A 20,180-nucleotide genomic window follows, 5' to 3' on the forward strand; every position below is an offset into this window, starting at 1 on the left:
TGAACTTCTAGGTTACATCACCTTGCTCTTACTTGAAGCCTTCCTGAGTTCCTGGTACCAAGACGGAGCTATAATGACTCCTTCGAGCTCTCAAATCTCCTAAAGGGACTTCCACCATCTTTGTTTCTTCCTACAATGAAAGATGGTGTTAAAGCCTTGAAAATCCCCCTTTAGGGGTCGAGAGAGGTTCTCTTGACTTCCCAAGAGATCAGGCTTGATCCAACGGCTCTCTAAGGATGGATCAACATGTGGTTCCCTCGTTGGCCGCCTCTACCGATCGGCCGACAAGGACACCAATTAGGAAGAAAGAAGGACATGGTTGCCCCCTCATCATTCTGTCCCCTATTTGAACGGATTCAATGATTGCAATTAAATCACAGCCGTGGACCCATTCCTACGGTGTGCCCTTTGTCTTTGCCACGTGAGTGCACGTCAACGAACTCATCAGCCTACCACGTCAGCATTCTTCTTCGTGATTCACCATTAGATGAGACCCGCCTTCGTCATCATTCATCGCTGCCAATCACAGAGCCTGAAAAATAAATCAGAAGATTAGTTCTTACGAACAGATCTAACAATCTGATATTTATAAGAAGATCAAACGGTTGAGATCATTTTTGTCTACTTAAAATGGCCCAAAGTGACACAGGCTTTTGTTGGGTCAGCTCAAAGCCCAGTTATAATTTCTTCTTTTATTTCTTAAGATCGTGGCCCGTCGGGCTGCAATCACTTTTGTTACTTCTTAGCCCAGCCCCAAGCGGATCTGAAAGTTACAAAACATCATTGTTCCATATCAGATAAATAAAAAAGATAAAATACTATATAAATTCCATGTTCCTCTTAGTTCTGAAATTACTTGACTTTTCTCGCATGCATGCACGAATTTCTTGACGTGCCTTTGTGGGAATCTATGCAACCCCTCTATGTGGGCCTCAATTTGTGTTTAGTGTGCCAACGGTTGGGCTCCTTGTGTGGCGGTGCTTTCCTGGTGCTGGCTAGCTTGAGCGATGTGCACTCACTGGCTGGCAGCTGGCTCAAGTGTCGGTGGCTCCTCCTTCAGCTGGCCACTTAGAAAAACCCCTTTTGTCGATCTTCTTTCAATCTTATATCTCCTTTTTTCCTTTATTTAATCCCCTTAAATTTTAATGTCATACTAATTTGAAAATATTTTCTGAATGGGATAAAAAATGCCTTTCAATCACTTAAGAGAATTTTAGTGGGAAGAAATTGTCATGTCGAAGGTTTTCAAGAATTAATATATGGAGGGAGAATTTATAGTAAAATAAAGATAAATTAAAAAATTATGCACAAAATGATTCTACTATGTTGATATTTTTTAATACTAAGAATCCCTTTACCAGTCTTCGATATCCACGGAGTAGGGTTTAAGTCCTTTCTCCATTATACTTATATGGACTTCATCTCTGCTAAAATATTATAAAATGGGTGAAAATAATTTTAGGGTGTATTCCGACCACTTCAATGCGGTTCTTTGTAATGTCTCAGACACTTTAATTTTTATTCCAACACTCTTCTTGATACGCCAAAATATAGGCGGTGAATTTTGTAATTTTATAATCTCTTGTCGTTGTTGATTTTGGCTTATACAATAAAATTTATAAAACCCTAACTTAAGATGTCTAGTGATAAGTATTAGTATCATCTAAGGAAAGCTAGTAAGGAATTCAATTAGTGATCTGGTTGGATAATTTGACCCTATTTAGAGTTAATTTAATCTTCAAAGAAGATCAAATAACCATAATTAGATGAAGAGTTTAGAAAGGGGGGTAGAAGAGATTGGAAGAATAGAACAAGGAGCTCTAGATTGACTTTTTTGATCCAATAAAAAGGATCAAGGGGGTCAATTAGAGGGGATAATAAGAAAATATGATTTGGTTTCAGTTTGATTTTGGGGAATTTGGTATCAAAATTCACTAATTATTAGATCATAAAGGCAATTTAATATCTCCTAGAAATTAAACTTTTCAATTTTTTTTAATGTGCAAATGGAATAGCTAGGTAGATTTCACAATCTCTCCTCTCAATCCCAGTAAGGGCTTGTACATTCTGCTCAGGCCTAGCGATTTAGGAATTCAGATCAAGATCAAGAAGAACGATGAAGAAATTCACCAAGAAATCATCCAAATTACACTAAAAATTCGAATACAAGGAAATAGAAAGCACCTAATAGGGTTGGTCCAGGATGAAGATCCTTTATGTCTTGCAGCTGTGATAGAGCCACCTCCATAATGACCTCTTCATCTCAAATTTCAGCTTTTATACTGAGGTTAAATGGCAATAATTACCATTTTACCCCTAACAAGTAATTAATTTTTATCCATTGATGTGGGCTTGATCTGAATGATCCAGTCATATAGATAGAAAGATGAGGTTAGGAAGAGAAAATCCATAAAAAAACATCTCAATCGGACTTCAGGATCAAAAGTTATTGATAAATGATTTTTAACCAATCATAGCCATTGGATTAATATTCATTTATTTAATTATTTTTTCCTTACGTGCAATGACATGTCGACTGCTGATTGGCCACAAAATTTCAAGTCCATTTTTTTCCCCCTCTCGCGCGCCATGTACCCCCTACTAGAAATAAGAAAAAGTAGAAAAATAAAATTTGTAGATAGCGCTTTGTATGTACCTGTGCACTTGTCGCGAGCCAATCAAAAAGCACCACATCACCTCATGTGCTTGCGCTTTGTATGCGCTATGTTATTTTGAGATTCTTATGAGTTTTGTAAAAGAAAATTAAAATGTCAATCCATGATCAATCTATGAAATAATGATGCTATGTCATAACAACCAATTATAGAAATTGAGATCTTTGATATATGGGGTATAGATTTTATGGGACCCTCTCCACCAACATCCTTTGGATATGAGTATATATTGATGGTTGTGGATTATGTGTCCAAGTGGGTTGAGGCGATAAGACCCGCTAGGGCAAATGATCATAAAGTAGCATTGAAAATTTTAACGAAACATATATTCTCCAGATTCGGATGTCCAAGAACAATAATTAATGATGGTGGACCCATTTTAACAATTGTCATATCAGATCTTTACTTAAGAAATATGGATTACATCACAAGATGACCACTCCATATCATCCTCAACTAATGGCCAAATTGAATTAAGTAATAGAGAAATAAAGAAGATTATAAAGAAAATGAGGTTAAAGATTGAAGTGAGAGGTTACCCGATGCTTTATGGGCATATAGAACAGCCTATAAGGGGCCCATTGAGATGTCCCCTAATAGACTCATATTTGGAAAAGCATGTCATCTTCCTGTTGTGATTCAACATCAAGCTTATTGGGAATCAGGAAATTGAATCTCACAATGGAAGATGCAGGGAAAAAATCATATGTTATAGCTCCAAAAATTGCAAGAGTTAAGAAACGAAGCATATAAAAATTCTGTAATTTACAAAGCCAAAATGAAAGCCTTTCATGATAGCAAATTAAATAGAAGAAATTTCCATGAGAATCAAAGAGTATGACTTTACAATTCTTGTTTGGAATTATTTCCAAGAAAGCTTAGGAGTAGATGGGATGGACCATTTATTATCATTAAACTGTTTGTTTCTGGAGCTGTTTTGATTTCAGATCCAAAGACAGGTTGATAGTTTAAAGTAAATGGACAAATGTTGAAGCCATACTTGGAGCTAGAACCTCAACCTATGGAAGCAAAGATAAATCTTCATGATGACTCAGGGGTTTAGTCTTGCATTAGTATAGTTTCCTTAATCTGTTGATTTGCTTTGTTCACCTCTTTAAATTTTCCTTTAATAATCTTGCCATTTGATCTCATTACCTATCTTTCTAGATAATTTTGGTTTTTAGGAGAATACATTGCACAGAGGATCCACGGTAACACATCAACATCAGTGGCACAAGAATTATGGTTTGACAATCCCTTATCCTACAATTTTATTTCTTGCATTAGGGGCAATGCAGATTTCAGTTGGGGGGAAAAGATTGTTAATTTATAAATTCATGAATTAAATCAAGTTGGGGGGTAAATTCAGTTTCTAAAAAAAATTGCGTGATTTTTCTTCAAAATATCTCCCTTCACTTAAACTAAGCCCACCTTGGGAAGTTGTTCCATTTTAAATCCTAGAAATATGGACATAGAAGTTAGGCTCTTGTACCAGATCTAGTATACTTCTTAATGGTAGAAAGTGTGATTCTAGACCCATTATCTCTTCCTAAGTGGCTACGATATCTGGTAGGGTGAGGAACATACATGAAATCAAAAGGTTGAAGTACTATTTTCTAAGGCGAGTGCTGAGTGAACCACCCATCATACCATTTTCCACTAGCTGAATCTCTGAAATGAAAGGAATTTTTCTTCACAGTAATCTTTCTTGGGTTAGGGGTGATCACTTCTTCAAGTCTTAGAGCACAAAATCACTTTTCTTGTACCACCTTAAACCGTATTTAAAATATATACCAGCTTCACCCATTTGCAAAGCCTACCTTGACCCAGCTCATCCATTATTTTTTATCCCCATAGGAACCCATCTTTACCATCACCCGTATTACTCATGATATGCTTTACTCCCATATATTTCTCTTCTCCCCTTTACGGTATCATTCTCTCACTACTATCCTTTCCTTTGTTTTCATCTACATCATCTCATCATTTTCATTAGTAGCATGAGAGTAGTTTTCTTTGAGATAACTTGGTCAAGTACCTCTTCGTTTATAAAGCTTCCAAATTTTGCATCCCTTTACAGAGAGAGAGAGAGAGAAAATAAAAAAATCAAAAAAAGAAAATGGGGTTTCTTGTGTCGGAAGCTATTTGCACTCATTAGTTAGAGGAATTTATCTATCACTACATTCATCAACTCATGCTTATGGGACAAGCACTTATGTATTCCACACTTATGAAGATTATCCTTCACCATCATCATCATTCTCTACGCCCTTCTAGTGTATTCTACTCATTCATCTGTTATTGGGAGTAAGCTATCTAAGTATTACCTATCCACCTGACATCCCTTACCTACCCTTACCCCCCTTTCCCATTCTTTTGAGACATCAACCATTTGCTTATTTATGTTCCCTTAGTTAGATAGGAATTCCACTACCCATAATTTGTTGACACACAATTGATATTTTGTGCTCAAACAAGAGGAGAATAGTGTGCAACTTTTAACTTCAAGTAGGAGGAAGGTTAGAAGGGAATCCCAGGGGTCAACATAGCTATCACAAGAGAGAGGATGCCCTAGATTAGAAAGAAAGAGTATCACCTTGATTATAGTATCATACCCTGCGAGAAGTAAGCTTCCCTCTTCATGACCACCAGCTCTTTCCATAACCATGAGGGAATTTATCATTTGTGGTCCATCAATGCATGGAAATATTCTTACTTAGAAGTGTACTTGATATCATCAACACTTCGTACCTATGTTTCTTGCGTCACAATGTAACAACCCAAGGAATCTTCAAAGTCATTACTAAGGGACTAGCACTGAATTAAGTTGGGGGGTCTGATAACATGCTTTTTTAGTACCTTATATGGTCATATTTACATGTTTATTTTCATTCAATTACTTATATTTCCATGTTATCAAACGTAAAATGGTTAAAGTTATTTTTAGAAAGATGTTCTGGATTTTTTGCATTTTTATGCATTTTTTGGGGAATTTTCTGACAATAGATTCTAAAACAATATAACTTTTTAAGATGGAAAATGATTTTTCTGGAATTTTTTGACATTTTCTGACAATACACATGGCACGCAGTTGTCAAGATTTAAGAGGATAACTGAAAGGGAAGCATTGATGTGGCTTGCGCTGACGCGACGCCACGTCAGCCGTGAAAAGTAAGAAAATCTGAAATATATATATATATATATATATATATACATATATATCATTCTCATTTGTCTTTTTGCCCTTTTACAGGTACACGTGGCAACTCTGAAAAGCACATGCATGGAAGACGATACGACACAGAATTTCAAGAAAATTGACAGTTCAACCGAAACAGAAAATGAGGAAGCATCAGAGACGACGATGAGGATAGAGAAAAATAAGGGCTAGGATTGCTCCAACTAGGGTTCGCCCAACCGATATCCGTTCGTCATCCGATATCGGCAACCGATATACGATATATGGGAAAAATGGGACGGTGATGGATATCGGATATCGGAGATCGGACGATATCCGTCTCTGAGGGGTAGACGAATATCAGTACCGGATACCATAGGTAGAGGGACGTGACGGATACCGGATGCCAGATATCGATTTTCGATATCGGATATCGGAATCGGTATCCGGATATTGGAACCGGTATCGACAGTAAAAATACGATTTTCATATCAATGTATGACTTACATACATTAGCATCAAATGGTTTTAATCTATTTTCAATCTCAGTTAATATATAGAAAGAAATTTTTTTATTTTCTTCCATATGGGATAAGAGGACATGAAGTGTAATGTAAACTCAGAATTCTGTTATCCCACGCGGAAGAAATTAGAAACCTTTCTCTGTATATATTAAATGAGTTCGACTATACATTAAATGTTAAAGTGCCATTTTAATCTATACTCGCCATATTTAATGGACATCATATTTGTTTATTATTTAATACATCGTCCCCAATAAATAGAAGTAAAAAGTTATATTTTCTTCCATATGGGATAAAGGGATTCGGAGTTTAACACCAAACCCGAATCCTGTTATCCCATATGGAAGAAATTAAAAATATTTTGTTGTATATATTAAACGAGATGTGTAAACAATAAAAAACCTCACTTATTACTCTCTTGCCAACTTTAATCGCTGAACACATATAAGTTAATAATATTTTTATGTATACTTTCGATGTGGATATCGAAAACTGATATCCACAACCGATATCTAATGTCGTCATCCTCCCCCCTGAGACGGAGACAGATGCCGGCATCGAGATGGATATCGGTATCAGATATCGGCACTGTAGCAACCGATATCCAATACCGAGATCTGATATCTGGATATCGAAAATAACAGATACCGGAAATTGCCTTTCCGGTATCCGATACAGCATCCGGTACCGGTATCGGGACGGGTGAACACTAGCTCCAACTTCAAACAGCCATAGCTTTGATCAACAACTCCGATTGAGCTAAAATTTTCACCACAGCTTCGTCTCCCCCTCCTCTTTCCATCCATACCCTCTGATCTATAAATAGAGGTCTGGACCACTATGAACTTCATCTTGAACTTGCTTCCTACTTATGTGAGTTGATTGAAAGATATTGAGTTTTGAGATCCATCAAGTGTGTTCTTGGTGTCCTGGGTGCGTGGGGAGAAGCATTGGAGAAGAGGGGGAGCTTACCAGCACTTGAAAATTGTCGTGATCCTGGCGAAACATATGGATCTAAGGTAAGAGTCTTTGCCTTACGTTGCTCTTTTCCCGACACCATCGTTAGCTTAATTAGGGTTTATCATTCTCATTTCACTATTATTTTACTCCCTTACGTAACCACTATCTCGTCTATATATTCTCCATCACACCGTTCCTACATTCAGTCACTATCATATCTTTCGCACTCTCTATCTCATCCGATATCGTTATGCATAATTATACGTTCACTTACTCTTTTCTTTACTAAGTTAAATTAAAATATAACTATTATGTCCTTTTACTCGATAGCTCACACATTATAATCTCATATTCATCTCTTCTCGTTTTCATCATCACTATAATAAGAAATTAATTCCTTCATAACCTTTCCCTGTGGAGATGATTCATACTCATCACTAGCTAAATATTCCTAAGTACGGTTAAGTATATTTTTTATTGAATAATCTCAATTACCATCGACGAATTAAAACCCCTAAATTTGATATTATCAATAATTAGCATAGATAAAATAAAATATTGAATAAATACAATTTAGTTCTAAATTTTATTCAATTTCAATGCATATGATTCTATGTTAGCTTCTATATCTCATGGTATGAGCGAAAGGTCAAGAGGCGATAAACACCATCCTCATTATCATAGATCAGATTAATGGATTGTGGCCACCTTAATTCAGTTCAGACATCTGATTTTGATGAGATGTCTTAACTGAAAAAATACAAATGAAAGAGAGACGGTGTGTGTCCTTGAAAGATGAATATATAGAGATATATTAAGTGTGCTTCTGGTGTGAGAGAAAAAGAGGTGGGATGTGTGTGTTTGAGAGAGAGTGCATGTGAGAGAGATGGAGAGGGAGAGAGGGGAAGACATAACAGATCCATCACCTGTTCAACATTATCAGTGATAAGAATACCATATGTCAGATCAGATTAATGGAATGCGGCCACCTTATTACAATTTAAACATCTGATTTTAATTAAATGTCTCGACTGTAATAAGTATTTGATTTCCTTATCATATTTTCATAACAGATCTGGAGTTAGCTGATTATGTGTTGATTCATCTTTAAAGTCAATTATAATAAGACTAGTACAACAAAAAATTAAAGCATTGTTTTGTAAAAATCAGTTTAGACAAAGAAATTGTAGGCGGGTGAAAGGTCTTATTGAGGTAAATGAAACAAAAAATGAGCCATGAAAAATGCATATGAAAAATGTCGTATGAAGTGCACCTTATTAGACCTAGGGAGCTTAACTACTAATCACCAAAACTTCTTGCAAGTCTTCATTTGAACTACGAAGAAGTATTACTGCCGCGATTATTGATTAATTGAGATCATTTTGGTCGCATTGTATGATTCTATTTTAGAATTTTGAAGCAAGCATGATAAATTAATATGTGCTGTGAGTTAACTCATATACAAACAACATGAGATTTTTGGTACCAATTAAGTCACAAGAGAATAATCAAATGAATAATTGACCGTAGCTTCTCATTCTAACCCAATTCAATCAACTCCAGAGATCTCTCTACAGCCAAGTATGTGAGGCCTTCAATCCTCTAGGGAAATCCAATCTTGGAGTGGAAGTGTGCAAGAGAAATACCAATAAAAAATGTACAAATCAAAGAGTTACTGATAAGCTTGATTTTACATTAATAATAAATGGTCCAAATATATATATATACATATATATATATATTGCCAAATATAAGCCTTACTGAGCCTGTATTTTGGCCCAAGGGTAGGGAATGGTACGTCTTGGACGTGATGCCCCGGACGTGACGGAACAGATGAGGGAATGAGATGGACGGTGACATGAAACTTTCATCATGTAACTATCCTGTCACACGTCCCAGCATATGCGATAAAAACTGTCACGGTGCCATCACGCGTCCCTCCACAGCGCGTCCCATCACGTCCATGTCACCAAAACGGCGTCACCGTCATCGGTGACGTGAATGAAACCCTTAATGCGATGTATTCTTCTCCATTTTATTCTCTCTCTTGCTCTTTTCTCTTTCTTTCTCTTGAGTTCTCCTCTCCACTAGCTGGGCTGGCCGCCTCTGAAGAAGTTCTTCGATCGGCTTGCTTTGTTGGGTTGCACCTGCGATGACGGGTTTCTCTGAAACCTAATGGAGTGGGTAATTTTTGATCTTTGATGAACCCCTCATGTCGTTTGCGTTCATCGCAGTTTCCTGGGTTTGTTTATTATCCTTTAGGAACACACAAACCCGGCTGATGCATCCCCATTAGAGCTCTTCCATTTTTCTTTGGTTCATTTTCAAAGCAAAAACTTGACTTATCGAGATTATCCTCAAGTCGATGATCTAACCTTTTTTTAATTTTCTCCTGGTTTACCGAAGAATATGTGGATACCAATATAGCTGCAAATTAAGTGCTTATTGTTTTTTTTTAAAATATGTTACTAAATAACCATCAGCTGTATGTTTGTTGTAGGTTCTAAGTTAATCCTTCGAATCAGAGGGGTATATCTCCAATATTTATAGGTGGCACCCAAAAAAACAGGAACTTCTGTCCAAAATGCCAGAAAATCAAAATGGTCAAAAATAACGATTTTTCTGTCCGTTCAATCACGCCCTGGGCATCCGTCACCGTCATGTCCCTGTCATGACTGATTAGCTATCAAGGGAATATCCATCCTAATTACCGATAGACCTATATAATTAGAGAGAGAGAGAGAGGGTGATTGGTGAAACAAGGAGACAGAGAAGAAGAGGGAGAGAGAGAGAGAGAGAGCGATGGCGGCGACTCTTCCGGAGGGCTTCAGGCTTGGGTTCATCGGAGCGGGGAAGCTGGCGGAGAGCATTGCTCGGGGAGTGGCCAAGTCCGGCGTTCTCTCTTCGTCGAGCATCCGCACTTCGCATTGGATTCCAGAGCGCAAAGACGCCTTCCGGTCGTTTGGCGTCAAGTTAATGGAGAGTAATGCGCAGGTTTGAAGCAATACATCACTTCCGATCTCGGTGACGAGCAGAGAACCTAAATTTTGCTATTTTTATTGATTTGCATTCAATTTTTGCCTGTTTGCGGAGCATTATTTCGTCTTATGGCGTTTTCATTCTTTTGCGTATAGGTTGCCGCAGATTCTGACTTGATCATTATTTCCGTGAAGCCTAATGTAGGTGAGTTCATTGTCTGGTTGACGATTATGAATTTCGCTTGCATTATTTTCTCTAGTATGAGATCTTTGCCAGAGTGTGTCCGTTGACATGTCAATGTGGAAACACCTCTTGGGCGAGGGCTCTTTTCTGGAGCTCCAAGTTTGAGGAAAATTCTCATAGTTTCTTATTTTTATGGAATTTCTTTATGCTTCAATCGAAATTCTTGGCTAAATCGATTTTCTATGGGATGCTCGGCCATGTCGGTAGTCCTGGCCTTATCTTGTAATTCTATTTCCTAATTGTTGACTAACATCAATCGTGCCACCGGGATTACTCTGGGGGGTGGACGTCAAGAACTCTCTACACGATTATTTGTCTGACGCTGAGACCCCTTAACCTCAATCACTCAAATTGAAGCTTCTGGGAGTACCAAATCATTGATTGTGTGTGATTGATCTGGAACAAGGGGTCGGGTATTGAATGGGATGGGTTCTGATAAGTTTCTTTGATCAGAACATCTTGATCTCAATCAGCCCATCAATCAGATCAGATGGTAGATCATCTGAATAGCCAGTCTGAATGAATCTATTGGTCCAATTATCTGCTGCCATTTGGCAGGCCTGACTATTGCTCTCTCATGACCGCACACTGAGGCTTTTTTTGATGGAGGGATCAGCGGCAGCGCAGCTCTGTTTTGGCAAAGGGAACCAGGGGATAGGTGGGCGGTTTCTTCGCGGTTGTTGTGCGGTGCAGTTTACATTTTTTAACTGTCTTCGTGCAGCCCTCAGAGCATTTGCCCCACGCACTGCTCAGGGTCTGGGGCGAAGTGGTTTCACTGTTCTGGATTTTTTTTGAAGGACCTCTCACCTCTGTTTCTGAATCTCACCAGTCTCAAATCAGAAAGAGTTACAAACTGAGAAAAATGTTTTATACATGTCCCTAGCTAGCCCGTCGAAATCATCTTTTTTGAGAAACAGCCGTGAGATACTTCTCTGCTCTGTTCTTCCCCAAAAGGCCTTGTTTGTTCGTCGTTCTTCCTGTGGATCTTTATGTGGACTGTTGGAGCTTTTTAAATTTTTCGGATTTGAGCAGAGCTGCTGGATGATGCGATGTGAATGTGGGGGCCACACACAGGCTAAAGGCAAAGAGGAAAGAAGAGAATGTTTAGTACTCAGGTTGCAGATACCCCACACCTGACCCCTCGTGTTGTTGCAGGCGAGGTCTTCCACATGATGGAAAGATCAATGGTTGAGACACGATGCAGTGTTAAGAGATAAATTGGATAAATCTGAAAATTAACTTTTGTGGAGTCCATCATGTTTTGTCGAATTGAGGCAAAGGTATGTGAAGGGAGCAGGCGCAGGCATGAACTTGCTGAGGTAGATGTTGCTGTAAGAGAGAGTTCTGCTGGCAATTGGGAGTTGCCATGTCATGAAATTTTGTTTGAGTTTGAGCAGCTAGGAATCAATGTACTGGGAGAAAGTGATCACATCGAATACGTATATTAAATATTATTTTGTGGTTGTGGGAGAGAATACAAGGCTATTTTAAATTGACATATTTGGGCGGTTTTGAGCAGTGGCAGGTACGGATTTCCACCCCAAACCGCCCTGTTCACCGCCCATGGGGTTTGGGGCAGTCAGAAGTTTGCCCACATGGAGTGAGTTTACACACCAAACAACACGACCATACCTGAATCGGACGCAGACCCTAGAGTAGCAGTGCTGCGTCGCCGATGGTTCCCTTCATAAAAAAAACAGCTGGGCATAAAGTGGCAGTCTGCAAATGTGAGAGGGATAGGGAGATAGAGGGAAAGAGAGAGAAAACAAGAGAAGTTGAGAGTTCATTTGGTCTATTATTATTTTTATTCTTCCAATCATATCCCTTCATGATCTATCTAACCTTTCAATATTGATCTATCCAAATTTTTGATCAAGCAAGGACACAAAATCATGATCTGGTCAAAATTTCGATCTATCTATAATACTATCAGATTGCAATCATATCCAATTTTTTTAATCTGATCTGGAAACCTATTTGGAACACATTTGGGCTCCAAAATAGGGGGTTTTAGGCATCCATATATATATTTCAACTTTCCTGTGTGTATTTTTGATTTTTTTTTTGAACAATAAGGAATTAAAAAAATTGTACAAACAATATACGCGCCCAAAATAGGCGATCCTCTCCCTCCACCCCAAAAAGACATCAATGCCTCCACATCATGAGCGGCATTCTCCACCAAAGCTGCCATCCCTTTAAACACTATCTCATTTCGATGCAACCATATCGTCCAGAGCACCACGGGCAAGCGCCCTCATTCCAGTCGACTTCTGTGTCTCCCGTCTAAAACTGAAGCCCAAAAGGCCTCGTCCGAGAAGATATCTGATAAACGCTATTCTAAGAAATACGGGAGGAGGAGGTTCAGATCTGGTCAACGGACAGTTGACCAGCGTAAGTGACCCCCCCCCCCCTAGCGGGACCTATAAATAAAGGGGCACACTCAGGTATGAGGGCATTGTCTTTTCTTGGCAAGAAGTGGTTACAGTTAGCTGGGGAGGAGCTGCGAGCGTACTGCCCCGACGTACGACGTGGAGGGAGGAGTCCGACCTTCGAGGAGGGGACCGCCGAGATTCCCGTAGGAGCTCGCCGGGGAGGGGAGCCGTCTGGATCAACTCCAGTCTATTTCACTATTTCTCTATATTGTGTCATCAAGAACTGCATTGCCATATTTGGATATCAATACTCACTGCATTGGATTCGTTCTTGATACGACGTTGTATCAACTGGTATCAGAGCCGTCGGTTCTCGGAATTCAAATCAAGACGGCAAGCTACGGATTCTGCGATCCAAGATCAACAAGACTCCCAAGATCTTGAGTGACAAGCGAGATCACCGAATTTCGCATATTTGGTGCGAGATCTAGAAGCAATTATTCGGTTATCTGGTTCAAAATGGAGGATATAACCGAGAAAGGGAAAACAAGATGCAATGATGTACCGGTTCCAGCGGAGCTATTATTGGGCATTATGCAGCAATTACAAGCCATGAATTCAAAACTGGAATCTATTCCAGCATCTTCATCAAGAAACGCACCAAAGGAAACTCCAAGGTACGGGAGAGTGCAGACTAACCAAGATTCGGTTAATGACAACAAGATCTTGTTTAGAAAGGGCGACTTGCCCTACTTCAATGGCACTAATGCACAGATATGGTTGAATTGCGTGGAGCGCTTCTTCAAAATTCACCGTCTTACGGACGATGAAAAGCTACAACTGGTCTCCTTACACATGGAAGGACCAGCGCAGGGATGGTACATCTATACTGAAGAGAATTTTGGCTTCGATCACTGGTTAATATTCTGTCAACATTTTGAAAAAGCTATCATTTCTCCGCCAGATCTTTATGTAATCAATTGATGAGCCTCAAACAGACCGGAACAGTATCACAGTACCGGTCAAAATTTGAAGATCTAGCTGCTTTTATGTCGCATATACCTCCTGATGTGCAAGAAACAGCTTATTTTAGAGGGTTGAAACCCGAAGTCAGAGTGGAGCTAAACAAATACAGGCCGGAGGGAATTCAAGAGATGATGGATTACTCAATTGAAGCAGAAAGCAATCTAGCCATCTTAGAAGAGCAGGATCAATTAGCCTTAACGGTGGCTACACCCAAGGTTCTACCACACAACACCCCAAGATCCAATAATTCCCATCGACGAGAGGGACCACACACAGCTCAAGCTCTCAGAGGTAACCAACACCCAAGCAGAAACGAACTTGCAACAAGGAATAATTACAAGAGGATTACAAGGCTGACAACTGAAGAATTCCTACAATGAAAAGAGAATGGACTATGTTATAGTTGTAATGAGAAGTATGGCCCTGGTCATCGTTGCCATAAAAAATTGAGCATTTACATGCTGGAAGAAGATATAGGCGAGGAAGATCAGCCTCTCACAGAGGAGGACTTAATGCAATTAGACGAAGGGCCCCTTATCGGAGGAGAGATTATGTCCTTGCACAAGTTTAGTGCTGATACTGGTCCGAAGCATGGTTCTTTCAGGTTATGGGGAGAACTATATAATCAAAAGGTTACGATTCTCATTGATGGTGGGGCCACTAACAACTTCATTCGACCCACTGTGATTCGGAGGCTAAAAATCCAAGTTCATCCGTATCATAAGATCAGTATTGCAATGGGTGATGGACATTGCAGGCAGACGAATGGAATATGTCTCAACGTGCCAATTGCATTTCAAGGCCTGGTTTTCAGACAGAACTTAATTCCATTTCCACTAGGAAGTTGTGACTTAATACTCGGGGTACCTTGGCTGAAAACACTAGGGTGGTTTCATTGTAACTATCACCACCTGATGCTCAAGTTTACTTGGAAGGACCAGATTCATACTATCTTATCTGACCCTGAGCTGAATTCGCTCAGATATTCTCAATTTGAGGTGGATCAAGCTAACCAAGACTGGGAGAATTCTATTCATCAAATCACGGAGATTCAGGAGCAAACTACCAATCATAATCTAGAGGTATCTTCTATCGCCCTCGATTATTTTTTTGCATGGGTTAAAGAGCACTTATCCACATGTTTTTGAACAACCAAAAGACCTTCCACCCGTCAGAGAATGTGATCATCAGATATATTTGAAACCTGGGGCACAACTGATTAATAAGAGGCCCTATAGGTATTATACCCACAAAAACATTCTAGAGGAGTTGATACAAGAGTTACTGGACATGAGAGTTATTCGACACTCCCAGAGTTGTTTTGCAAGTCCAGCTTTATTAGTAAAAAAGAAAGATGGGGGATTTAGACTCTGTGTTGACTACAGGGCCTTAAATCAAATGACTATCCCTAATCGGTTCCCAATACCAGTGGTGGACGAATTGTTAGAAGAACTCCATGGTATGTCTATTTTTTCCAAAATTGACCTAAAGTCTGGATATTATCAGATATGTATGCACCCAAATGACATTGAAAAAACGGCTTTTAAAACACGTCACGGTCATTTTGAATTTATAGTGATGCCATTTGGTTTATCAAACGCACCAGCAACCTTCCAATCACTCATGAATGCAGTGTTTGCTAAACATCTGCGCAAGTTTATACTGGTCTTTTTTGATGATATACTGATATACAGTAAGGATTATCAACAGCATGAAAAACACCTCACTGTGGTATTTAGATTACTGGCCGAAAATCATCTTGTTATCAATCCAAAAAAATGCAAATTCGGATGTAAACATGTTGACTTTTTGGGACACGGTGTTTCGGCTGAAGGGGTTTCCACAGATCCTACCAAAATTGAAGCCATTCAACGATGGAAAGTACCAACGACTATCAAGGAACTAAAGGGGTTCTTAGGCCTTACAGGTTACTGCAGAAGATTTGTCGCCAACTACGCTACTATTTCACATCCATTAACAACTCTGTTGAAGAAAAACTCTTTTAAGTGGAATGAGGAGGCACAGACAGCATTCATCAAGCTAAAGGGAGCCATGTCCAAAACACCAGTGCTACGGCTACCCAATTTCTCTATACCATTCAGTATTGAGACAGATGCGTCAGACTTTGTGGTGGGGGCTGTATTATTACAAGAAAATCACCCTGTGGCTTACTTCAGCAAGGCTTTTTCTAATCAAGCTAAACTCAAGTCAGCTTATGAAAGGGAGCTAATGGCAGTGGTGTGGGCCGTTCAAAAATGGAAACATTACTTAATGTTCAATCAGTTCAACATATATACCGATCAGATCAGTTTACGCTTTTTAACAGATCAGAAGGAGGTACCAATACAATATCATCGTTGGGTATCTAAGTTACTAGGGTACAACTTCACTATACAGTACAAGTTGGGGAAGAAGAATATAGTAGTGGATGCGTTATCAAGAACACCCCAAATCATTTCGGAAGAATGCAATTCCATATCTATGACACATTGGTTGGATAAAATCAAGCTTTTCCAGGAGGTCAAGGATGATCCCAAATTGAGTAAAATCATTCAAGACATGGAAGCGGGAAAAGACACACCCCCTGGCTATTCAATTATTCAAGGCATTCTTATGTATAAGGGAAAAATAGTCCTGCCAACAGGATCGACATTAATTCAGAAGGTCTTGCAGGAGTTTCATGATTCTAACATAGGGGGCCATGTGGGATTTCAGAGAACATTGAGAAGAATATCCCAACAAGTTACATGGATTGGCATGAGAAAATAAATCAAGGCTTATGTGAATGGTTGTCAGATCTGTCAACAGCAAAAAGCATCCACACTATCACCAGCAGGACTGTTACAACCTTTACCAATCCTGAACCAGATTTGGGAAGATATTACTATGGATTTTGTGGAAGGTTTATCAAAATCAGAAGGATCAGATTCAATACTGGAGGTAGTGGATCGCCTGAGTTAATACAGCCACTATATAGCTGTGCCACATCCATTTCATGCATCAACCATTGCAGAAATATTTGCTAAAGAAATCGTGCGGTTGCATGGCATCCATGGAGTCTCTTTACCAGCCTCTTCTGAAAGGAAATACATCGCCTTCAGGGTACCCACCTTAAATTTAGCTCGTCATATCATCCTGAGACTGATGGTCAGTCTGAAGTAACGAGCAGAGGCCTGGAATGCTATTTGAGATGTTTTGCATCGGAAAATCCTAGGAAATGGAAGAACTGGTTACACTGGGCAGAGTATAACTATAATACATCATTTCAGACATCCATACAAATGTCTCCCTTCAAAGCAGTATATGGACGAGAGCCACCTTCTTTAACACGTTATGGGTCAACCCCGTCGCCTTTTGATTCCATTGACCAGCTACTTACGGAAAGAGATCAGGTTCTCATTAGCCTAAAGCAACATTTAGCCAAAGCACATTCTCGTATGAAATCTCAAGCTGATAAGCATCGAAGAGATGAAGAATTCGCAGTAGGAGACATGGTCTATTTAAAACTAAGACCTTACATGATGAAGTCATTGGCAAAAAGGGTCTGCGAAAAACTTAGCCCAAAGTTCTTCGGGCCTTATAACATATCTCAAAAAATTGGACCAGTAGCATATAAACTAGAATTACCTGAAACTGCTACGTTACATCCTGTATTTCATGCCTCTCTACTCAAAAGAGCAATGGGTTCTCATCAACCTAATATTCAACCTTTACCAGAAGGATTAACAGATGAATATGTATGGCAGGTTTACCAGGAGGAGATTCTTAAAACTCGCCAGACCCCATATGGAGCAGAAGTTCTCGTCAAGTGGTCAAATTTATCTCGAGAAGAAGCTTCTTGGGAGCAAGTGCACAGAATGCGAAAGATATTTCCCGATTTTCAGCTTGAGTACAAGCTGAATCTCTATGGGGAAGGTATTGATAAACGCTGTTCTAAGAAATATGGAAGGAGGTTTAGATCTGGTCAACGGACAATTGACCAGCGTAAGTGACCCCCTCCCCCTAGCGGGACCTATAAATAAAGGGGCACACTCAGGTATGAGGGCATTGTCTTTTCTTGGCAAGAAGTGGTTACAGTTAGCTGGGGAGGAGCTGCGAGCGTACTGCCCCGACGTACGACGTGGAGGGAGGAGTCCGACCTTCGAGGAGGGGACCGCCGAGATTCCCGTAGGAGCTCGCCGGGGAGGGGAGCCGTCTGGATCAACTCCAGTCTATTTCACTATTTCTCTATATTGTGTCATCAAGAACTGCATTGCCATATTTGGATATCAATACTCACTGCATTGGATTCATTCTTGATACGACGCTGTATTAATATCCACCCCCGGTAAATGCTGCGATGCCCGGACACCCTGCGTGAACTGACACGTGAAGAACAGGTGGGAGCAATTTTCCTCCCCCCTATCACACATAGGACAGTCAATGGGAGCCGCAGGGGCCCATCTCCACCGATAGACCCATGTGACCAGCCTTCGTCGCCTCAGCAACTAGCTGAAGAGCCTCACTTTAAGGGGGACTTTGCGTGTCGTCAACATGTGGCAGGCCTTACTGGTTGTCTCATCCTCCCGAGCTGCCCCTCGGATTTTCAAATATGCATCTTTCACCGAAAAAGATAGCCCCCGCCACATCCAACCATCGCGGGAATCAACTATCGGTCTGAATGGTAGAAGTGCCTCTTGCAGCTCCAACAACTCCTCAAACCGTGGCTCTGATAAAGCGTCTGCCAGCATAGTGACCCAAGCCTCATCCCAACATTCCCTGACCGTGGCCTCTGAATTCCTCGCTAGAGCAAATAGCCTTGGGAACCTCAAATTCATGGAGCCGTGATTGGACCAGTTGTCTGTCCAAAAACAAAATGTTGCTCCATCTTCCAATGTGGGCTCAAATAAGTCACGAATGCGAGGTATGGCTTGACGCAGACCGCTCCAAAAGGGGGACTCTCCTGTGACTCTAGCCCAACGTATCTCCCAATCTATCTCGGAGCCATACCTGTCTCTCAGGACGTTGAAAACCAGCCCCTGCGCTGAAGTTGCAATCCTTTCCACTCACTTGGTCAACAATGCCAAGTTCGTTGATTCTAGATGAAGGATCCCCAGTCCTCCCTATTTTGCTGGACTGCATAGAATCTCCCACGCTACTAGCGGCACCCCCTTTCGTTCTTCCTCTCCATTGCCACCATGGAAGAATCGTCTCATCGCCCCCTGCAATCGATTTACCACTCCCGCTGGTATTTTAAATACCAATAAGTAGAATATCGGGATCGCAGAAAGCACCAACCATAGAAGCACCAGCCTTCTCCCTTTCGAAAGTACCTTGTTCTGCCATCCCTCCAGCCGCCTTTCTACTTTCTCAACCACCAATTGCCATTCAGCTGCTAGAATACGGCGCCCTGTCAGCGGGAGACCCAAGTAACACATCGGGAGCAATCCTCTAGGTGTGCCTAAAGCTCTAGCACACTGTGTCTCTTCCTCAGGTAAGTCCGAAGCTCACGAAAGCGGACTTAGTTCGATTGTGTTGCAGCCCTGAGGAGTCCGCAAATAGATCAAGTAATGCTGATAGAATTCGAGCTTCTATGATCGAGCCTTCAATGAAAAACATGGTGTCATCCGCATTCTGCAGAAGTGGGATGCCCTCAGGGTAGCTCGCCATCTGAAAGCCCCTAAAAAGGCCTTGTTCACAGACTTTGAGTGTGCAGGTGTCCAAGGTGTCCACCGCGAGTAGAAAACAGGAGCGGTGCTAACGAGCAGCCTTGTCGGACTCCCCTTTGTGGGCGGATCCATCCCCCCTTAGCTCGACCATTGACCAGTATTGAGAATGAATGAGACGTAACACACTATTTCACGCAGGCTACCCACTCATCGAGGAACCGAGGTTTGCGCATAACAGACCATAGGAATCTCCAATTGAGCGAGTCATATGCTTTCGCAAAATCAACCTTCCATATGAAACCCTAACTCTTGTTCGCCTTCCATGCGGATGAGATCTCCCCCGCCACCACCGCACTGTCCACCAATTGCCTACCTGGGATGAAAGCTGACTGAAATGGTCTGATTAGGTCCCCAATTGCCACCCTTAGCCAGTTTACCAGCACCTTGGCGATGATAAGATATATTGAATTCAAAAGTGCAATGGGCCTAAAGTCCCCTACGCTGATGGCACCAGAGTGCTTGGGCAGCAGAAATAAGTATGATCAGTTTAGTCGCTCCAAGCCATAGATACC

The 20,180-nt window shown here is 40.6% G+C and overlaps 1 protein-coding gene across 1 annotated transcript in view; it reads left to right on the plus strand.

Annotated features, from left to right (window-relative positions):
• The first annotated feature begins 10,082 nt into the window (after positions 1 to 10,082).
• The window catches only part of P5CR (pyrroline-5- carboxylate (P5C) reductase), a 30,360-nt gene continuing 20,262 nt past the window's right edge, over positions 10,083 to 20,180 (plus strand). The window contains exons 1-2 of the mRNA XM_078590188.1: positions 10,083 to 10,331; positions 10,472 to 10,520. Of these exons, the coding sequence (XP_078446314.1) occupies positions 10,140 to 10,331; positions 10,472 to 10,520 (241 nt within the window). The 5' untranslated portion in view covers positions 10,083 to 10,139. The remainder of the gene's footprint in view (positions 10,332 to 10,471; positions 10,521 to 20,180) is intronic.

This window comes from Wolffia australiana, chromosome 18 (genome assembly GCF_029677425.1).
Source record: "Wolffia australiana isolate 7733 chromosome 18, ASM2967742v1".
Lineage (NCBI taxonomy): Eukaryota > Viridiplantae > Streptophyta > Magnoliopsida > Alismatales > Araceae > Wolffia > Wolffia australiana.